A 20,723-nucleotide genomic window follows, 5' to 3' on the forward strand; every position below is an offset into this window, starting at 1 on the left:
CAGAGCTGCAATGACCTTGTATTAATTGGTCAACATCAACGTGATTTCAGACTTAGTATTTTATACAGTTTACAAAATGAAATAGTGAAATAGGATAAATGCAATATTTACAACTTCCTAATTTCAAGTATTTTTTCTCAAAAAAATTAGTGTAATTCCACCATAATATTCTGAAAGGCAAAAGCAAAAAAAATAGGACAACAGACTTCTCTGAACATGGCAGGGATTAAATATTAATAAGATCATATTGGGATCACTTTATATTTCAGTTCAGTCACCTGGAATTATTAGTGGCAATATACAATATTGTAAAATATGATGGCAGTAGTTATCTAACTCGAAGCCTAATGTGCAACATTAAACCTCAGTCACAAGAGATTTTTACACTTTTAATAATCACCCTATGGCTATAAATGGCAATGGCATTAATGCCTAGAATATTGCAGCCAGAGAAACTAATTACCCAGCTGATGCTGTCAGTATCCATGGCTGTTGGTGTTTCTTATTCTCTTACTGCTGGCTTTCCCAAACAAAAATCTCATGCCTGATTGCTGTTCTTCCCTGACTACTACATTCCCAAGAAGAAAATTCTTAACATGCTAAATGTTCTTTCCTGTATTCAGTTCAGTGCAAATGCATCAATGCATTTAATTGCCCACTTTCTCTAGCAGGATATCTGATTTAGTGGGAAAGGAAAGGGAATATCCTTGAGATAAAGCTTTTTTTGTTCTGGAGATACTGTTCCATACTGCCACAGTCTTATGTCATGTTGTGTAGCAGTAATTTCCATTACTATATAGTTAGTTTATAGCCTGCATATTGGACTATGGTAAGAAAGAAATTTTCTGAATTATTTAAAGAAGAATATTTTTTAAACACTGTGATTTTTAGACAGGAGTTGTTTTCATTTATTCTTTACTTCTTTAGGTTTTAAAAAAGCACAGAAAAAAGCGCTTAGTTTTGGTGCTTGGCAAAATTTAAGGGAGCAAAGACAGTGACAGGAGAGCAATTCCTGCATGGCATCTGAGTTGGGAAAGAGAAGGGTCTGGAAGACAAGGACAAAGTTTCAATATAGGATATGGAAAATTTAAGTAGAGGCAGAAGCAAAAGTAATGCATCTGGAGTTAAACTTCAGCCCCAGTGGAATCAACAGAGAAATGATGTGGGTTTCAGTAGACCAGCATTTCACCAGATCTGATTATGTAATTTTTGCAGCTGTGTTCTGTACAGATCAAAATATGCAAAATAAACTGTATTATGAAAATAGAACAAAAGGGAATAAATTATTCATATTTGCTGCATTAACAGCTAGAACAAGACATAAATCTAAAAAAAAAAATATAATGACACAGAAGACCAGGCGGCTTCTTTAGGATAATACATATGGCTTGATGTAAAAGTAATGGTGGAGAATTGAATGAAATTGTACTGAAAGTGAGTATTACAAGAGTTAAACTGGAAACTCTCTTCTGATTACTTTCCTGCTTCAAACTGTGCAGGAAGTGATGTTTGCTGTTAAGTAGAGCTCAACAAGATAAATCCTAAGCACTTCTGCCTTCTTGCAATGCATTCTCTCCTTTCTCATTCCTCAGTCCCCCCATGATCATGACAGTCCACAAACCTGGTGGATTATTGTCTAGGCTTTTAAAAGACCTTGCTTCATACATCCCCAACCTACAGCTTCTTGTTTTCCCTTCTTCTGTGATTTTTTTTTTCCTACTTTCTCATCTAAAATTGAAGTCATATACTCTTTAGAATAGCAACTTTACAGGTTTGGGAGTGAGTTTCCTAGATTCCTCTACTGTCTTCATCACTTATTTGTATCTGATTGTCTATTCATAGCCTTCTTCTTTTTTTGTTCCAACTATGTTTCCTTCCAAACTCTAGATTGGATTTCTGTTGCTTTTTCCATGTGTCTTAAGGCATCAAAAAGGGAAATAGGAATTACCAATCTCTCTTGGTTGGGAATATATACAAAGGAGTTGAGACCTGAGAAGACCCTTTTTAACTTTTCAACACAGCTTATCTAACCATTTGTGGGATTCTTCTTCAGCCCAGTCTTGAGACGTTCTTTTGTACCCATAAACTCAATGGCAGCATGTTCTTTGGCTGCTTATCCTTATTGCAACAACTAGGCCTGCCAGGAAGATGTGCTCCTCATGGTCTTGATCAACCACAAGCAGTTTTTGAGATTTTGAACCTCTCACCTGATATAATCTGTCTGTTTTGTTTCAGCTTTACTTGCTCTTACAGAATTTTCCATGTCCAGCACCCCTAGGCATCCTACCTGAATACAACAGGCTGGAAAAGGTCAGCCTGTGCCTCTCCATGCCATTTGAGCAAGCTTTTTTAAAATTTCTTTGTACTTTTAATGGGTACATAATATATTTTGATAGTTTGATAACAATTCACAATTTCTGGTGGCCATTCTCCCAAAACAGTAGTAATTTCATTGCTTGAAAACATTCAATTGTAACACTGTTGAAACCCCAGTAAATATGTACTGTAAGTGGCCATAGGAGCAGCAGTAGTAACTGTGCCTCATTTTATATTAGAGCATTGACATCAATCTCTCTTACAATTTCTCTGTTACCAGAAAAAGACAAATTTTCCCTAGGGTTCTTATTCTCTTCCTGGTTTCTTATTTTAATGAAATCTTGACTTTAAGTTAATATATGTGAGACATTTGCATAGCTGCTAAAATGCCCCAAAGGACAGAGAGACACAAATTGGTATGTACTGAGATGCTGAGAGTGTTCTTTCTTTAGGAAACCAAATAAAAGCCAGATAGGGTGAGACTATAAAGCGTATCTGATTTTTTATACACCTGTGAGTATTGGCCATTCATGACAGATAGGTCCAACATTTCCCACTGGGAATGCACTACAAATACTCAGTTGACCTCACGCACACAGCAAATCTGCACAGTATATGTTTGATGTTGAGTTGCTCTGCATATGAGCTGTGGTCATTTGTTTAGTACTTCCAGAAACTTGACACATCACTATCAGAATTTAGGAGATTACTGGTGAAACTGTTAGGTACAGATGAAACAGGCTTTCTCATTTCCTTAAAAAGTGTCTGTAAGTACCATATGCAGAATAATTCTTCAGTCTTTACTTCAGTGAATGGCCAGTTCTAATCTCTGCAAATGAAATTTTCTCATATAGTTTGCAGGGAGTAAAGGCTTGGGCTAAACAGCAATACTACTACAAGAGTTAGGGGTTAAATTTAATTTAATTTGATTATTGAAATGGTATAGTCACAACTGGTCATTATTATGCTTGTGAATGACAAAGTCTCCTCATCTTGTTATGGTTTATTCTTCCTACTGTAGCACAGTAAGAAGGATACTTAAAATGCCTTTATAACATTATTAATTGTTTCCATGGTGGTGAAAGTCATGACAATTTAATCATAATAATTTAGCTGGAAAAGTACCTCTCTATGGCCAGGCATTGGCTGTCACAATGTACGTTTTACTTCTCTGTGATTTCCTGATACTGTATTAATAGAAAATTTTGTTCCATATGGATTTTGTAATTTATTTCTTTTTTCCTTCAACGAGTTAGTACAATCCACACAAGGAAAATTCTTAAAGATTAAAGATTGTCCAAAGAATCATCTGTGACAGCATCTAAAGTGAGAGTAAGCAAACCCCTTTGTTTAAAGATGTTTCCTGCTTTTTGTTTTACTAACAGGACTCAGAAGAATTTATTTGACAGATTCCTATATAAAGTTTGTCGGCTTTTATGGCTTTTATCTCAGGGAAAACAAATTGTTTGCCTTCTGAGAAATAAGGTGTTTTGCAGAAGCTGGTCTGTTCAGAGAAAAACTTTGAGACATATGGTCTTTTAATTACTGGGGTTTAGTACTTTTACTTTGGAAGTGCATTTTCAGCTGAAAAATTGCTTCATTTTGAATGTGTTTAGAATTCAACAGAACAATGGGGACTTTTTTTTGAGGTGCAGTGTTTTTCCATTTGGATATTTTACTTTTTCATAAGTCTTTACGTTCAGGTCATAAGTCTTTATAACATTAACTTTTCTTGTTGGAAAGGGGAAAAAGTCATAAATAACAGCTACAGTTTTTAAAAGGATTGCCAAGTTCAGATATCTGCCTGTGTTTACCTTGTTTTCCAACTTGCAAAGCTAGGTGCTCTCTCCCCACAACATTCTGCCAGCTGTGCAAAGACCTGCCTGGTTACAGTGTATGAATGATTTAATGCCCTCCGTGTGTTTGCATGAGTAGTTGTATTTTTTTAAAAAAGGCATATCAACTTGGCAAAATCTATTTTGATGCCAAACAGGAAAGTTCAGTGGAGGGCAGTGAAGGTGTATCTGTTTTCTAGGTGTGCATGTTGATGTGTATCTGTAGCTGTGCTGTCATCTCAAATCTCTTTGGTTTAGTGGTGTGTGTGCTTCCTTGTCCCACAGTTATGTTTAAAGGGATTCAATCCAAAGCTGTCTGAAGTCCTGAGGCTGTGCATTACCAGTGCCTGACTGAACCTATCACTACTATACAATTTGCATTTAAAACCAAACATGCGGGTGTTAGGACTTGCAATGCTTTAGATGTGAAGACATGAGCGTTACCTAGAGGTACCGAGAGGGGCTGGCATTTGGTGAGATTTTCCATCGTGTTTCCTGACCCCCATCCTTGTTAGATAATATCCAAATGCCTGACACTGAGGCAGCATTCCTGGGCAGGGCTGATTTCTGTTCTTCCCCACAGAAGCCTTCACCTGAGCTGGCAGTGCTTTGTTGCCCACAGCCATGCAATTAAAGCTGACCCATCCCCTCTCATCCACACAGCCTTCAGCAGAGCTTTAAGGAGCAAAACTCTTGCTCAGTCTGTGGCTCTGAGGAGAGGTAATTAGTGAAGGAGCAGCAGTGGGAAAGTCTGCAAGGGCCAGGGAGCAATCAAAGGCAGGATACTTTCTTCCATCCTTCTTATCTCCACATCTTTAAATTTCCCTGATTTCTCCTATCTAACATCTCTCTAAGACTAGTTTAGCTCTGAACTTTTTTTCCCTTTGCTATTTTGCACTGTCATGGAACTTAGTTGCTCCAGCCACCAGCCAAGCATCACACAGCTGCTTCAGCTGCCCTGATTGTACCCCCCTGCCAGCTCTAGCCCCCAGCCTGCTCACTGGTAGGCCAGGGTGAGAAGCAGAAAACAACTTGCACTGCTCAGCAATAACAGAAACATTCCTGTGTGTCTTAGGTTGCAATGTAAATAGCCAGAAGTGTATATTCTATTGCCATCTGTTAAAACCAGGTGGGGCAGTGATCATTATCTCTTCCACAACCCGTCCTTCCTCCAGGAAGATATCTTCTGTTAATGGGCCATTGAGTCCCACTGCATGACTGATAAAATTACATCATCCCACTATGAGATGCTCCACCCAGGGGGTGGAGCCAAACATTCCTACCTGGAATTTGGATTTGGAGCACCACAGTCAACCTTTTTCCACTGCATTCCTAGAGGAAGACCAGACCCATCTACACCACCACTGGACCTTCAGAGGAAAACTGCACCCTTCTATAGGATCACTGCTTGAACAGACCCATATCTGTCCCTCTAGGACTGCAGCCACCATTTAATGGGACTGCTACCAGCACCCTGACTGACGGGATGTCAGGTTGTACTCTGACTTTGTCAGTGGTTTTGTACTGCTGCATTTTATTTTAATTTTCCTATTAAACTGTAGATTTGACCTGGGATCCCCCACTGGTTTGCTTTCAAAGCAGCACACTGTGTAATCAACACTGTTTTCAGCATAAATCCAAAACAAAGCCCCGTACCAGCTACCCTGAAGAAAATTAACTTTATCCAATTCAGAACCAGCACAAGCACACAAACATTAGTTGGCTACATATGAGGAATAAACTGAATGTAAACAACATTTACTCTGTTCATATTCCTTGCCCAGAGACTGGATGGGAAATTCTCCTTTAAAGAGATATTCTTAAACCAGCATCAGTTGCACCTGAAATTCTAAAATCCACTATAGTTACCTGCAGATAGTTTTCATAGACTTAACTAGAATTTTATAGCAAAATATGCCACATTTGTTCAAGAAAACCTTCCTCTATGCCTCAGTGTGCCACACAACCCTATATAGGACATACTATACTGAAAAGAAATTCTGTATTATCTCCAAGAAATACACAATTAGGCGTGTAAAAATATGCTCATATATTCGTACCTTTCTTGTCCTTTTCCTCTTATTTCCTATTGTTTTTCTTACTGACCCTAATCCAGCAAATATATGTAGATCCCATATGTCAATGGGATGCTTGTTGAAATTAAATAATTCACACGCATCCCTGTCAAATCAACTCTGTAGCTTTGTGGCTTCTCAGACTTTCAGCTGTCTCCTGGAATCACACTGACATCCTTTATCACTGCTCCTAAAACCAGTTTTAAAAATAGAAACACTTACAAAGTGAAAAACTAGTATTTACTCTTACATATAGTAAAATTTAATGATTTCTGAAATGTATTGGAATTTGTAGATGCTCATCAGCTTGCAGAAAAAATGCCTGATATTGACAATATCTTGATTCTTTTTTTCCTCAGGCAAACTGAAAATGCTTTATGTATGCATGTTTGAGGAAAGTCTTTATATAGTAATCTTGATTTTGGTTTCAGTACATACATAAACTGATGTTAATATTGCTGTCCTTTTGCCATTGTGTCCTACTGTCATTCAAAACTCAGTCTATCTAAAAATTGCTCATCTTTCTTCTCTTTGTCTATTAATATTAGTTCAAATTTGAGAGTGCAGTAAAACAATCATTTCAAATATTAGTCTGCTCTTTTATATTTGCTGTGGTCTCATTTTGTTCTTATTTATTAGAGGAGATATATTAAAACTTGTGTGATGAAGGATTGCAGACAAGTCCGTGATGTTAAAGAGTGAATGGATCATTAGGCTTCCCTGCAACTTTAAGCATCTCTTAAAGTGACCAGATTTATATAACATCTGTTAACAGGACCATTAAGTAATCCACCTAGACTTGTTATTAACAGACACTTTTACATTTTTACAGTTGCCTCTTGAATTAAAAATATATTTCTGGGGATCATGATCAACTACATTGATTAAAGTAGCTTCTGTGAGAAATTTCTTCAAAATTAAAAAAAAAAAAAAAGCTTAAAAGTTAGGCTTTGCACCTCACGGATTTTCTTTGGCATTGCAAACTTGAAATTGTCCAAAAGTTACTGGACACTGTCAAGTACTTTTGATTAATCTTGCCAAAATAATTTGAGAAATTTGATTATTATGATTCTAGATTTACCCATAGAGCAATGATGCCAGAGAAAAAAGGATCCTTAATTTGAACTAGTCCTCTGAAAATCTGAAAATTCCTAATAGAACAAATAAAAACTCTTTTTTTTCTGTGAATGTCTGTGAGAGTTTTGGAGGTGGCTTAGGCAGCAAATGAAATTAATCTGATTAAGATTAGGATACAGTGCACTGCTGGAGGAGATTGGTTATGCTGTATTCTTTGACCACAGTTAGCATTTGTTCAGTGGAAAGCACTGTTGAGTTATTAATTTGTACAGCTAAATATGAATATATAAATATATGCATACTGTCTAGACATATATAAAATAGCCTCTATGTATATATTTATATATTTATTTAAATGCATAAAATGTTTCAAGGAACCTAAAATGTTGACTAATGCCTGTAGTACATGTACAACGAATAATTAAATTAATTGTGTTAGCTGAGATCTGCTGCAGCAGATTCTCTTTTCTGTAGTCATAAGTACTTCACTTCTGCTGGGAAAGGGAGGATTTCAAATTTCATCATCTGACCTTAAGGTTTCTTTAGAGACTGTATCTGCTGTTTAAAAATAAATGCTATCAAATTCTTTTTGGAGACTGTCATTGTTTCAGCAGAATGCAAATGAAGCTTGTGATTAAAGGATTGCTCTGCTAAAGCCAAGGTCATTGGCAAACCACCACAAAAATTGAGAGACTGGCAAAAATATCTGTTATGACAGAGAAGAAATGCAGAAACAAAAGTGTCGTGAGGAAAGATATTTTTCTGAGAGCATCTTGTGCTTCTTTGAAATGAAAGCAAGTACAGTAATTTCACGAATACAAGCCGCACCAATTTGACTAAGATTTTGCTCCTAAACCAGAAATGCGGCTAATACTCAGGAGCGGCTAATATGTGAATAATTTTCTGACATTTACAACCTCAGAAGTGCCAGCCAGAGTGCCGAGCTGAGCTGCTGCAAAGTCGGCATTTTGCGATTGTTACAAATAGCTACTCTGTTGCACCGCGGGTGGAGCCTGGCTGCCTGCCAGCAGCACAGGGGGCGGGGAGAGAGGCAGGAGAGTCCCTCTTTCCCTCCTCTACCACAGCCCGGGAGAGAGACGGGGGGGCCTCGGGCCGCCATCACCGCGGCTCGGGGAGGCGGCGGGGGGCTCCGTCCCAGCCTGCCACCACAGGGCAGTGCTGGGCTGTGGTGACCGAGCCCAGTGGCAGCGGCGGCTGGCCCCCTGTGGCCCCGCCGAGCGGCAGCGCCGGGCCGGGCTTCCTGGCCCCGTCAGCAGCCCCTAGCGGGCCAAGCCTGCACAGCCTTAGCTGAGCCAGTAAACCCCCCGCCATGCCGCGGTTCTGTTAGTATTTGGCAACTTTGTTGCACGCAGGACAGAGCGGCTTATATTCAGGTGCGGCTTATTTATGGACAAAAAACGAAATATTTGCCAACACCCAGAGATGCGGTTTATACTCAGTGCGGCTTGTATTCGTGAATTTACTGTAAGAAAACAGACCCCTTGCAGCTCAGTAACTTCTGCTGCTTATTGTGTCTTGTCTCATTTTGCATTCTGAGTCTTCAGGAAAGCTTTGGTAGTGTGTACTCTCACTTCTCGGCAGTCTGTTAGTGGCAGGCATTCTTACCCAATGAGCTGTATAGAGTTCATTCAAAAGATAGAGTGAATTAGCACATCTCAGTCGTTGCCCTTTGCGCACACTCTAAAACAAGAATTTGGATCTTCTCACAAAATTTCCAAGAATCATGGAGTTTGATTTATATATTAATATTCTTTATTGCCTCTTTTAAGCTATTAGGGTGGACTTGGGTCATTGTCTTTGTTGAAATATTAAAAAACAGTTGACCCTTTCCTACACCCTGATGGATCCATGATCCATCATTGTCCAAGATGGCATGTGATGCCCTGGATAGCTGTGATCTGAACTTCTGATACAGGAGCCTCCCTTCTAGACCTCAGGACCTAGCTTTAAGAAAAACAACAAACAGTGCAAATTACAGCATGGAGTGCCTAGCAGCAGAGCTCATGAGTTTTGAAGTTTTCCTGTTCAGCTCACTTTCTCATAACAAGACAAACTTCTTATTGTAATTTCATGTCCCTGGGAATGAACGCTTTAGCAAAAATGCTGAACATAACCAGACGTGTCATAAAACACGTTGGCAATATCATGAACAATTGCATTGCTCTGAGCAAGCAAAGCAGAGAACACAACAGCAGTTGCTTAAACTGGCCTATTAATCTTTAAAAGTGTTCCTGGCTGCAGGTAGAAGCTTTCTGGCTAGTCTTAAAACAAGGAGTTATTTTTCTTTTCAGAAATTTTAACATTCAAGTGAGTTTTCAAAAGTCTTTTTGTGGTGCTTTTTAGTGTCATCAGAGTCTGGGACAAACCTTTAAATTTAGGGCCCAGGCTCTTGTGGGTTTATTTCCGGCTCAGAATTTATCTCCTTGCATAGCAAGAGATGTTAGGGTGTTCCTATAGTTGAGATGGACAGATAAAGCACAGAACGCACCAGAAATGAAGGGAAATATTAACTGTATTATCATTACAACATTATATTCTTAATCATGCCTTTATCCCCATGCTTTGTCTTTGTTCACAGCCACTGTGAACAAAATGTGGTTATTTGGATAATAACAAATCCTGTTTTGACTAGAGGCTACATTGCATCTGTTCCTCACAAGTGATTATGTGGGGTTTTGGCAAAACCTGTGTCCTTTATTTCCATGCTTTTCCTAGTGGTGTAAGAACTAAAACTCCATGCAAGGTTTGTAATATTAAGGTAAGCAAGAGTCTTCTCCATTTCTTTAAGCAGTGTGTTTGTTGAAGGTTTAGAGACTGTAAACATGGTGAGGGACTCAGGCACACGACTCTGATCCTGTCTGATTTGATGAGAAATATTAAATAAGAGAAATTATTAAGAATAATTTAATAAGAAATATTGTAAATAATATGAAATAGTGTGGGAAAGGGTTTACTATAAGTGTTGTGGCAGCTTATTTTTGAGGCATCAAATTTAAATTTTGTGATATTTTAAATGTATGAATGACTCCATAGGGATCTCAGCAATTTTGTTCAAAAGCAGCAGCAACAACAACAAAGTTAAAATGTTCTTGCTAAGCCTTGAAATTGTTTTATGTTATAAACTCCTTTATCAAATACTTGTAGTGTATAAACTTTTTGGACAGAAATTTTTATGGCCTGTAGTTGTACTGTTTTCCCATTTTTGTACACTGAGATGTTTCAAGCCTTTTTTATCCTTTCTCATTTATCTGGCCTGAGATGTTTTCCTACGTCATTGGTATGGATGCCTGTATATGGCTTGCTAAAGATGCTTCTAATTCTCCACTGTTACATTTCTGTCCTGCCTTGCTTCTTCATTTCAGCCAAAATCAGGTATGGCTTGAGTGAGGGACACACCAATCTGCACAAACCCTTGGCTTTATACAAACCCAGGTCATATTCCCAGTCTTCAAAACTCAAAGCAGTGCTCAGAGTTTGGCATCACTCCAAATCTGTGTTGAAACACTAAGCTTCAAGAAATTAGGATTTTAGTTAAAAGTTAGAAGAAACTGGGCGTGAGATAGTTACCTGAAACTTAAATAATTGATTGCCTGTCAGTTTATGTTTGCTTAGCTGTGCTTGCAATGGGAAAGGATGAAACTAGTAGTTAGGTCCAAAGACAATTGCAACCAGAAACTCATTCTTTGCAAAACTGGAGTTGTCCCAAAAGCTATTTGTATTGTCATTAATAGAAAAGGTCAGGGCGAGGAAGACTCACCTTACATCCTCCTCTTAAGACCCCTCCCCACAAAAACAACCCCAGACCAAGAAGCCAACCACGCATGCTTAATAGCAATTCTAGCTAATTACCAAAGGAAGCAGGGGATGGGAGGGGCTGGTATCATGAATATATATTTGTTTGAAGCTTTTGTCAATTAATAGACTGTGCCCATCTGTAATTTTGCAGTGTGTATTAGGGGGCTACTCCACGCTGCTGCCCAGTGCTGAATAAACATACCCTTTCTAACTGTAAATTGTTAGAGAGTCTTTTGTCTGTCACAGTTGATTATTGATATTAGATCAATAGTCATATTTTGGTAAATCAGTGTTCTGTCATACCTCTGGATTATCAGAGGGAATAGGTGAGAGCAATTTTCAAACTAAGTGCTCTGCTTAATCACATGTCAAGGACTCCACTGGAGCACAACAGCATTTCTGGGTAGTTGTGACTTCTTTGTGCTCATGTTGAATTTCCTATGACAAGTGGTAAGTAAGACTCATGTTGATCCAATCACCCTGTTTCAGCTGCTTTTTCCTTGTGTGTTGGAGCTTTTTCCTGCCATACACTGTTACCTCTCCAGGCTGTTTCTCAGACAGAGAGACTGCCACAAAAGGGAGATTGAACAAGGAAAATGCATGGAGCTGGGATTTGAGCATGGATCTGAATATTGCCAAAGTTCAGAGCTCTTCTTCAGGGGCAACAAGTTTCAAAAACAGCCCCTTGGTAGTTCTTGTAATTTCTTCTTGCAACTGATCCTAAGACTGCAGGAAGAAGACAGCAGTATGCTTCTCCTGTTAACTTCTTGCTTTCCTAAAGGCATTCCAATGCATTCCACTTTTCTAGTAAGTTTAGTAAATCTGATTTTAACATTGCTTGCTGTGCAAAAGAATATACACATCCCTGAGCTTGTAGCTAATAAAACAATGCAAGGAAACTATTTTTATTGCACAGGTAGATCATCTGCCTAATTTCCAAATCAAGTTCCAAAAGTTTTGTGTTCACTTTAAAAAAAAATAAAATCTGGTAACACTCTCTGTAACCCAATGAATAAAAGTAGTAAAAGAAAAAGAAACCATTACTTGCTAAGATTAATTCATACATCTTTTTTTTTTGAGGGCTGTAGATGTGTAGGATAGCCTTTTGGTTAAAAAGTATTGTAGTATGGATAGATTTGGAAAAAAAATTAGAGTAAATCAATGCCATGATCTGATGCCATGATTGCAGTGTGTGAACCTCTAATCTCTTCCAGTGGGAACCACGAGCCTCTAATCACACCAACCAAAAATTACTTTGCCTCTGTACCTCTTTCAACCATTCTCAGCCCATGATGCTGGGGTTACCTCATTGTCTATGTCTGAAGATTTTGATACCGTGAATTTTCTATTTTAGTGGTAATTAATTCAGATGTATCATGCAAGTCCTCTGGTTTAGTGTGCATTGCTAGAACAGAGATGAGTTTGCTATGTCTAGTCTGACATCCAGTTCAGACAGATGAATAACCCAAACAGAGATAACCCATACACTTCAATTTAAGAATGCTCTTCATGTCATTTATTCCCCAGAGTGCTCAGGATGAGGTGAAGATGCTGATTGTATTATATCTTGAGCAGCCTGGAATCAGCATGGTTCATTGTTCTATCCAATTAACAGTTGAGTGGGCTACCACAATTATTGAGTGGGCCACCTTCAACCTCTAGCTCATGGAATAGGTAAAAGCCATAACTGCAACACTGAGGCAAGTTTAAATTACAAACAAGCAGGAAAAAAAAATTAGTCAATATTCAACAATTGTCATCCCAATAAAGACAATGTGGGAGCTAGTGATGAATTTTCCCTATTTGGAAATGGGAAATGGCCTCAATCTTCTTCAGTATTGTCTGCCCATACTTTCAAAGCTGTTTGTTCAGCAGCAATGAACAAATTGGGTGCAGGGAATTACAAGGAAATGTACTATTCCTTTTCTGGCATTATGCATATAAATTTTTATTACCTGTTGAGCAAGTGCTTGATTTAAAATCTTTTCTCCTCACTTCTTAAATAAAATATGTGTTTGAGTTTTAGAACAGAGCATCCTTGTTACACTTAGGAAATGGAATGGGAATATTTAATGCCTCAGCCTAATGTCCATTTATCATAAGCAATATAGTATGTATGAATAAAATGTGTTAAGAAGGGCTAGGTACCACAGAAACAACAATAAAGTCAAGACCTCTAACATTATGCCTTGCCAGGCCTTTCTGCTCTTTTACTTGTCTATAAAATTTCAAGTGTTGACTGCTGTTTCCTGAAGGAAAAGAGTGCTTTTTCTCCATCCTGATCAACACACTGTTTTTGTTATACTTTTCCTAAGAGTGTATTTTTAAATACTAGCAAGGAATAAAAGAAATACAAAATAACATGACATAAAGCAGAAGTATACACTGAAAGAACAAGTATCTGTGGTGGTAATCATGTCACAGCATAATATTTATTTGTTATGCAAGGCAGTCTTGGTGCATTGGGTTCTCTCCCTGGAGTTTCAGTGTCTTCTGTTTATTTTCTTTAAAACTAGTGATTTTAGGTAATTCTAATTTCTCATTGTTTTTTGGTGTTGTTGTTATAGACACTGTGTGTAAACTTTACACAAATAAGTGAAAGGAACATCATAGCTGTTATTACTCTGTAGTTTTAAAATAAACCATCTTATGCTATGAATTGTTAAATTTTACCTAGATTCACCACCTAAAAATTGACTCAAAAAATCACAGAATGCTTTGAATGAGAAAGCACCTTCAGAGATCATCTAGACCAACCTCCCTGCTATGGGCAGGGACATCTTTCACTGGATCAGGTTGCTCAAAGCCCTGCCCAATAGAAAACATCTACTTGAAACCAAATGTAGAATTTAAGCAGACATAATGAAATTAAACATTATCTCCAAGCGCTTAGAAACAGTATTGCTCAGACTCAAAGGGATTACATCTCACCTTAAAAGAATGTATCTGCCATAGCAATGATTTCCAATAATAATCAAAATTAATCCCTGGGCTGACAGCCAACACAAATCCTATATGTAGTTTAAAGGCTTAAAATGCCATAGACATTTAAGTGGGACTCTACATCAGTAAAGTATGATTATGGGGCTGATCCTATACTTAGGAGCAAACTTTTTACCACAGATTGGAGTATTGCTTTAATGCTGACTAAAGAATGGAAGTGTAAGAGATGGGATTTCACTTCCCTGTGTTACTTAGCTAAGTCTCACAATTTTCCTGGAAGACCTGTTACCTGTGATCTACCCTCTCTCTGTTCATGGTGTCTATCTGAGAGGTTATTGGCTGAGGAAGTATAGTTTACCCACTGATGTATGGAATTAAAGTCAAGATATATGCTCAGAAGAGAGCAATTTTCCAACCATGATTGAAATTTCAACTGTTAAATAAATCCCAGCTGGGTTAGTTGGAAGGACAACTTGGTTTCTCTTGTACAGAGGCTGAAATTGCTTTGAAGCAGCAGCATTTTTTTTTCTAGCAAATAAGCATTTGAATTGTCACTTGCTGATGATTAAACATTTTATACAATTATTTTTAATATGAAAAATGGAAGATAATAAATGATCTATTGAAAAACTTTAGGCATCTGCTTGTACTTTCTGAAAATTCTTAACTTTCATTAAATATAGAACTGAAAATAAGCCACTTTGGGCAGCAGCTTTTCCAGCATAGTCAGGGTTTCCAAGCTGTGAATTTACAAATACCAAAACACTGTCAGGAGTTCACTGATATTCAAAACCTGTGCATCCCAGCAAAGAGTCTTTGAATTTTCTATGGCTCTGTAAATTACTGTAAAGATACAGGTTAATTTTTTTTAATGCTTGTTGCATTTGACTCACTTTATGAAGTAAGAATCTCCAAGTAGTTAGAGAGAAGTGTTTCAGCTGCTAAAAAAAAAAAAAAAAAAAAAGGTAAAAATTGATTTTTCCTGTTGTCACGCTTTCTTGTATTGATTGGCAGCTTAACATTTATCAGCTCCAACAGCTTATGGCTGCCATTTTGTGAAGTGATATTTCAGAGGTCAAGCTAATGCACCAAGTGGTTTTATTTGCATTTCTAAAACTGATTCTTGCTGGGCCATCATTATCAGCTTCTACCTGCTTTAAGAGCTCAGGATGTAAGACACAAAAGGAAAAGTAATTATGAAAATCTCCTCTTTCAGACTTTATCCAGAATGTGTGAATATGAATTTATTTTTAAAAAGGTAGCAAGAGCTGTGATGACTTTTGGGTTGTATTTTTTTTTTTTTTTGCTATTTCCTTCTTACCTGAATCACCAGCAGCCATAAAACATTACCATCAATTATTTTAATCACCCCAAGAGCCACATATAACAGTATTCCAGAAATGAAATATTTTATCTATAAGGGGTTTGTACTGTTTGCATGCCAACATCTTAGATTTTATATGTGTTGGCAAAATTTATCAAGCTGTTTCCCTATGTAATTTTGTCACTGGCTTTGTACTAGCCATGTGTGGGCACTGTAATAGGCTATACTGTTAAAAGCATAAAGACAAAAAACCAATAAAGGATAAATAAACTCTCAAGAGCAAAGAAAACTGCGACACCAACACTGTGAACATCACAACTTATTCCCATAGTTGTGATAACAAAGTGTTACTTCACAATATTTGATGCACACTAACCTACCAATCCATATTCCATCTCAAGCCCTTCAAAGGGCTTCTGAAATAGGTTAGATTGGATATGTGTGTGCTGCTTGACAACTGGCATTTCTTAGCATTGACAATTTTTAAAAGCACTTGATAACACTGCAATCTCTGGCATTGTTGTACAAAGAACACCCCGGCTGTTTCCCGTGACTCTGTATTTATGACTATATTTTCATTAAACTGAGTTGACTCTCAGCTTCTTATTTCCAAGTTGTTTTCATGTTGCAGCTGAAAATTTTCTAAACCGGTATCAAGGATTGACATGCAAAGTCAAAAGACAAATGCCTCATCAACTCGAAATAATGCATCTGGAAATCTAGGAGCTCTGTATTTAAAGGATAGAGAAACTGTGAAGTAAAAATCAGCTGATCACAAAGGCAGATTTCTTACTAGGATATAGATAGGATGGCAGGATTTAATTCCCTTGCTGATTTTCTGATGTGGCCAGAATAAAAACAATTAACAAAGGAAAATAACAAATTAACTACTTCTGTAACTGGAATCTTGGCCGAATTTCCCTTTGGTCACAGTGGAAGTAAATGGCCACAGACAGGACATATTTGTGGTATGCAAAGGGGAAATTGGTCTCATGGCAGTGCTCACAAACTGTTATGTATGGAAGCTAGAGGTATTTTATGGGCATATGGTTGACAATTTTATACACATGTTTTTACTTGGAGTTCAGCATGGGAAACATGGAAACATAAATCTGAATTAATTATTTAAAGTATCAATATAATTCAACTCTCCTTTATCTCCAGTGAAGAGGATTGGGGCTTTTTTGCATTTGAATGGCATTCATTCAACTTCAGTGTTTTTTACTTATGTATGACCTAAAGATCCAAATCCCTCGTTAATTCAAATGAATTTTCCTGTTTGTACTTCATAGTAAAGCTCTTAGAAAATCTGTAGTACGTTAGTAGGTTTGCCACTTTCACCACTCCAAAGTGGAAGTGGTATGTTTACTAAAATGCACAGACATTATACGTCCTCTGTGGGTTAGAGTGTAACCACTACTGATCTGGATAGGTTTAATATCTGATCAAGAAGATGATTTTTGAGTGAAGAGAACTCACTGCTTTTATTTGAAACCCAGATCAGTTCACAAATGTGGGTTCCTTCACTAAGTTGTGAAGTTTATAATCTGGATGAGGGGCAAAGGGAAGAAAAGAGAGTAGGATACTTGGGCTGGAGACATCTCATTTTAATCTGATGATGGAAATCACCATATATGATGTAAATTTGTTTTTTATTGTCTCCATTACAATGTCTTTGTTTTCTGTTATTAAAAAAAAAAAAAGTTAAGTGACATTCTAATCAAGTAACATCAAAATTTCTTTTCAAGCTGTAAGTTCAAGGGAACATGTGTTTGTAAAGTACCTGGTATGATGGTTCTTATGCCAGGCAGAAGTTCCTGTGCACAACTACAAAATAATCAATGAATGTTTGCAATTTCCCCTCTCCATTTAACATTCTACTTCCATGCTAGAATTACTGGGGTGAAGATTAAAGATAATTATCTCATTGCATCTATAATAAAAAAGATCTTTTATTTCCCCTTTCTTTACTATAAAAACAGAAAGTCAAATGTGTTCACTCTTTTCCCTGCCTCTCCCAGGAAACAGATCTCATGACCTTCAACATCTCGATGCACCGCTCCTGGTGGCGGGAGCACGGGCCTGGCTGCATCCGAAGGGTGGTGCGTCCTTCTTCCCCTGGCATCCTGGAGGATTACTCCTACGTCTCTGTGACAGGCTGCATCATTGACTTCCAGTACCTAGAGGTCATTCACAGCGCTATCCAAATACTTCTCTCCGTAAGTTCACCTTTCTTTTCGTACCGAGATTCTGTCAGTCCTTTCACACACTGCTGTTGCATGTCCTGGAAAGAGGGTGTGGTGGTTGATGGATAGCTGCAGACATTTTTAATTGTGTTTTGAATTAGGTTTTGAATTAGGGAGTTATATACATGTTATTAAAATGTGCACTGTTCTTTTCTTTCATCTCTTAAAGCTCTGTGCAGGCATGGTACCCATTCAGGCCGTAGATGGAATAAGTAGAAATTAACTTGAGTCCTTGGCTCTCATTCATTGAGATGTAGAGCAAAGCAAAGCAGACTTGTCCAAAATGAATTTGCCTAAACCTCTCCAAAGTTCACAATCAATGACACAATTTATTCAGCCCTGATTGTAAATATATTTTACATGATACATATCTAAGTTTCTTCCCAGACTCAGCTATGGATTAATCCTTGGAAAACATCAGAAATATATTAGGAATTAAAGTGTGTGTTCATATTTAGCTATGTTATGTTTTGTCTCCTTGAATTCTGCATTATCAGAACACTCTACCTCCACTGTACACATTTGCTGTAACACCAGTCAAAAAATGAAATTACAAGAAGCTGTTATATGAGCCTGCAGTGCAGGAAAGGACTGGGACTTGAAGAGTTGCTTTGGGAGCAACAGCCCAGTTTTTGGCCACAGTTTTTCCTCAATCTGTTGTCTGCTTCTGCTTGTGGTTAACAGGTTGCTTGGCATGAGCTGTATATGACCTGCTAGGAGTGGTAGCTCTTTCTCTTCATAGCTGTGTGTAGTGCATGGCAACTGGCTGACCCTAAGAGGTTGCACATAGGATCGATCACCCAGCATGTCCAGACCTATCTTGAGAACATAAATACTCATGGCTCGTGGTCCTAACCATGGCCACCAGGGCCTGTTAGACAGTGGGAGAAGAGGTGCAATCTGCAGTCCACACTGTTAGTCAGGTGAGCTACCTGGTCTGAGCAGCCAGAAGGGATGCATATTTCTGATCTGTTCAGTATTTCAAGTTGTTTTACTAACAATCTGGTTTACACTACCACTTGCAAACTAAATGGCATCTGTGAAATAAATCTCACTCCTTAATTTAAAATTATTTTTAAAGTTCAGTTTTTACATTTTTTCAATATAAGGACATTTCTCTTTCAAAAGAAAAGAAATCAGTATATGTGGTTACATCTATCATTCTGTCCAGCTGTCTGAAAGTTCAAGATAATTCCTCTCAACTACTAAATGCTTTTTGTAAGATGCCAAGTGCTTTTTCCTTACCTTACCACTACTTTAAGTCAAACTTGGATGAACTTGTACCTCTGTGATTAATGAATCTCCACTTGATTAGCCAGGCTGGAATTAGTGCACTTGGTTTGCATATCAGTGACATCACCTGCACCTACACATGATGTGTGTCTTATCCTGGTCTATCAGCTTCTCGGGCATCAGGGACATCAAAAGGCCCACACAAGCCTTCTCCTGACCATCCTCAAGTCAAAGACTTTCAGTCAGGATCTTTTCCAGTGAAAACAAAATTACAGTAATTTCACGATTACAAGCCGCACCGATTATAAGACGCACTTCCGGGGTGTCAGCAACGTTTCGTTTTTTCCACCATAAATAAGCTGCACCGGATTATAAGCCACACTTTAGTTCGCAGCGAGGATCCGCGTGAAACTTTCACAAAGTTGCCAATTAGCAACAGAATCGCGGGATCGCGAAGGTTACTGGCTCGGCTCCGGGCCGTGCGAGTTTGGATGGGCCCGGCTTTTTCCCCTGCAGGGGCCGTGCAGGCTCAGAGTGGCCCCGTTTTTCCCCTGCAGGGGCCGTGCAGGCTCGGATCGGCCCCGTTTTTCCCCTGCAGTGGCCCGGCGAGCTCAGATCAGCCCCACTTTTCCCCTGCCAACTCCGTGCAGGCTCAGGTCAGCCCCGCTGCCTCCCCGCAGGAGCCGTGTGGGCTCGGATTGGATCGGGGCCGTGCGGGCTTGCGCTTCCGGGTTGGCAAATTTCTGAACCTCATCGATATATTGGCCGCACCTGATTATAAGCCGGTCTTCGGGTTCGGACCAAAATTTTAGTCAAAATGGTGCGGCTTGTAATCGTGAAATTACTGTACTTTTCTTGGGGCCCAGCCCTGTGTATGCCAGCATAAATTATAACATTACTGTGAAAGTGGACCTTCCAAAACAATTCTGCATACTCAGGCTTAACTTGATGCACCTTTCTTGTATTTGTGGGGCCCTGATACTCAAAGCAGGTTGCTTCTCCCTTGAGTTCATTTGCAGCAGATTTCCCTCTCAATGGAGTGTCATTCACTGTGCATCAGTGAGCCTGTACAACGGAAAAGTGTGGGTAGTTTAAAAGAAAAAAATCACAAATATTTCAAATATTTCCTCACTTCTATAAGAAAAAAATGTAAATGTAAAAATTTCTTCTAGTACTTTTTTTGATTATCAACAAATTTAGAATTTGATGGAAATACAGCTGGTTGTTGATCACAGGAGGATTTTTTCTTCTGCACTTATCAGTGTGGCACAGTTCTATCAAATGGCAGGAACACAAATATTTATATTAGAATATTAGAATAAACAAAATTAATATACATAAACTAAAAAATATAAAAACAAAAAATATAGAAATTCTGTAATAATTATAAAGCATAATGTGTAACTGGCCTTTCCTTTCTGAAGAAGTGATTGATTGCCATGCTGGATTAAATGAAAAATCAAATTTTAATTAAATTGAAAATTGAAAAATTAATTATAAGGCATGACTGTGAATTAAACAGTTACTAGTTTCAGATACTGCTTTGATTGACATAAACAATGCTAAAATTAAAATGCCTTATGGAAAGTAAGGTCTTCCTCCAGTTTTGCTATCTTGCTGTGCCATCTGTGGCACATTATGATGAACATACCATGAATCTGTACTTCAGTTTCCATTCTGAACTGTAATTTAGGCATGTTTCATGTACTATCACACAAGACAGAGGTCACCACCTGGATTATCAAATAATTTCCATTTTCTTTCCATTTTCTGAATACTAGTGACTTGAGGAAGTTCCCATCCATTTTGGATGCATAACTGCTTTCCTAATTGGCGTACCAATTTCAGTGGTTGGTTA

At 38.2% G+C, this 20,723-nt stretch overlaps 1 protein-coding gene across 3 annotated transcripts in view; it reads left to right on the plus strand.

Moving 5' to 3' along the window:
* The window catches only part of NKAIN3 (sodium/potassium transporting ATPase interacting 3), a 349,000-nt gene that overhangs the window by 239,330 nt on the left and 88,947 nt on the right, over positions 1–20,723 (plus strand). For all 3 annotated transcript variants that reach the window (XM_033072062.2, XM_033072081.1, XM_033072071.1), the window contains exon 4: positions 17,408–17,605. In XM_033072062.2, the coding sequence (XP_032927953.1) occupies positions 17,408–17,605 (198 nt within the window). The remainder of the gene's footprint in view (positions 1–17,407; positions 17,606–20,723) is intronic.

Source organism: Catharus ustulatus, chromosome 1 (assembly GCF_009819885.2).
Source record: "Catharus ustulatus isolate bCatUst1 chromosome 1, bCatUst1.pri.v2, whole genome shotgun sequence".
NCBI lineage: Eukaryota > Metazoa > Chordata > Aves > Passeriformes > Turdidae > Catharus > Catharus ustulatus.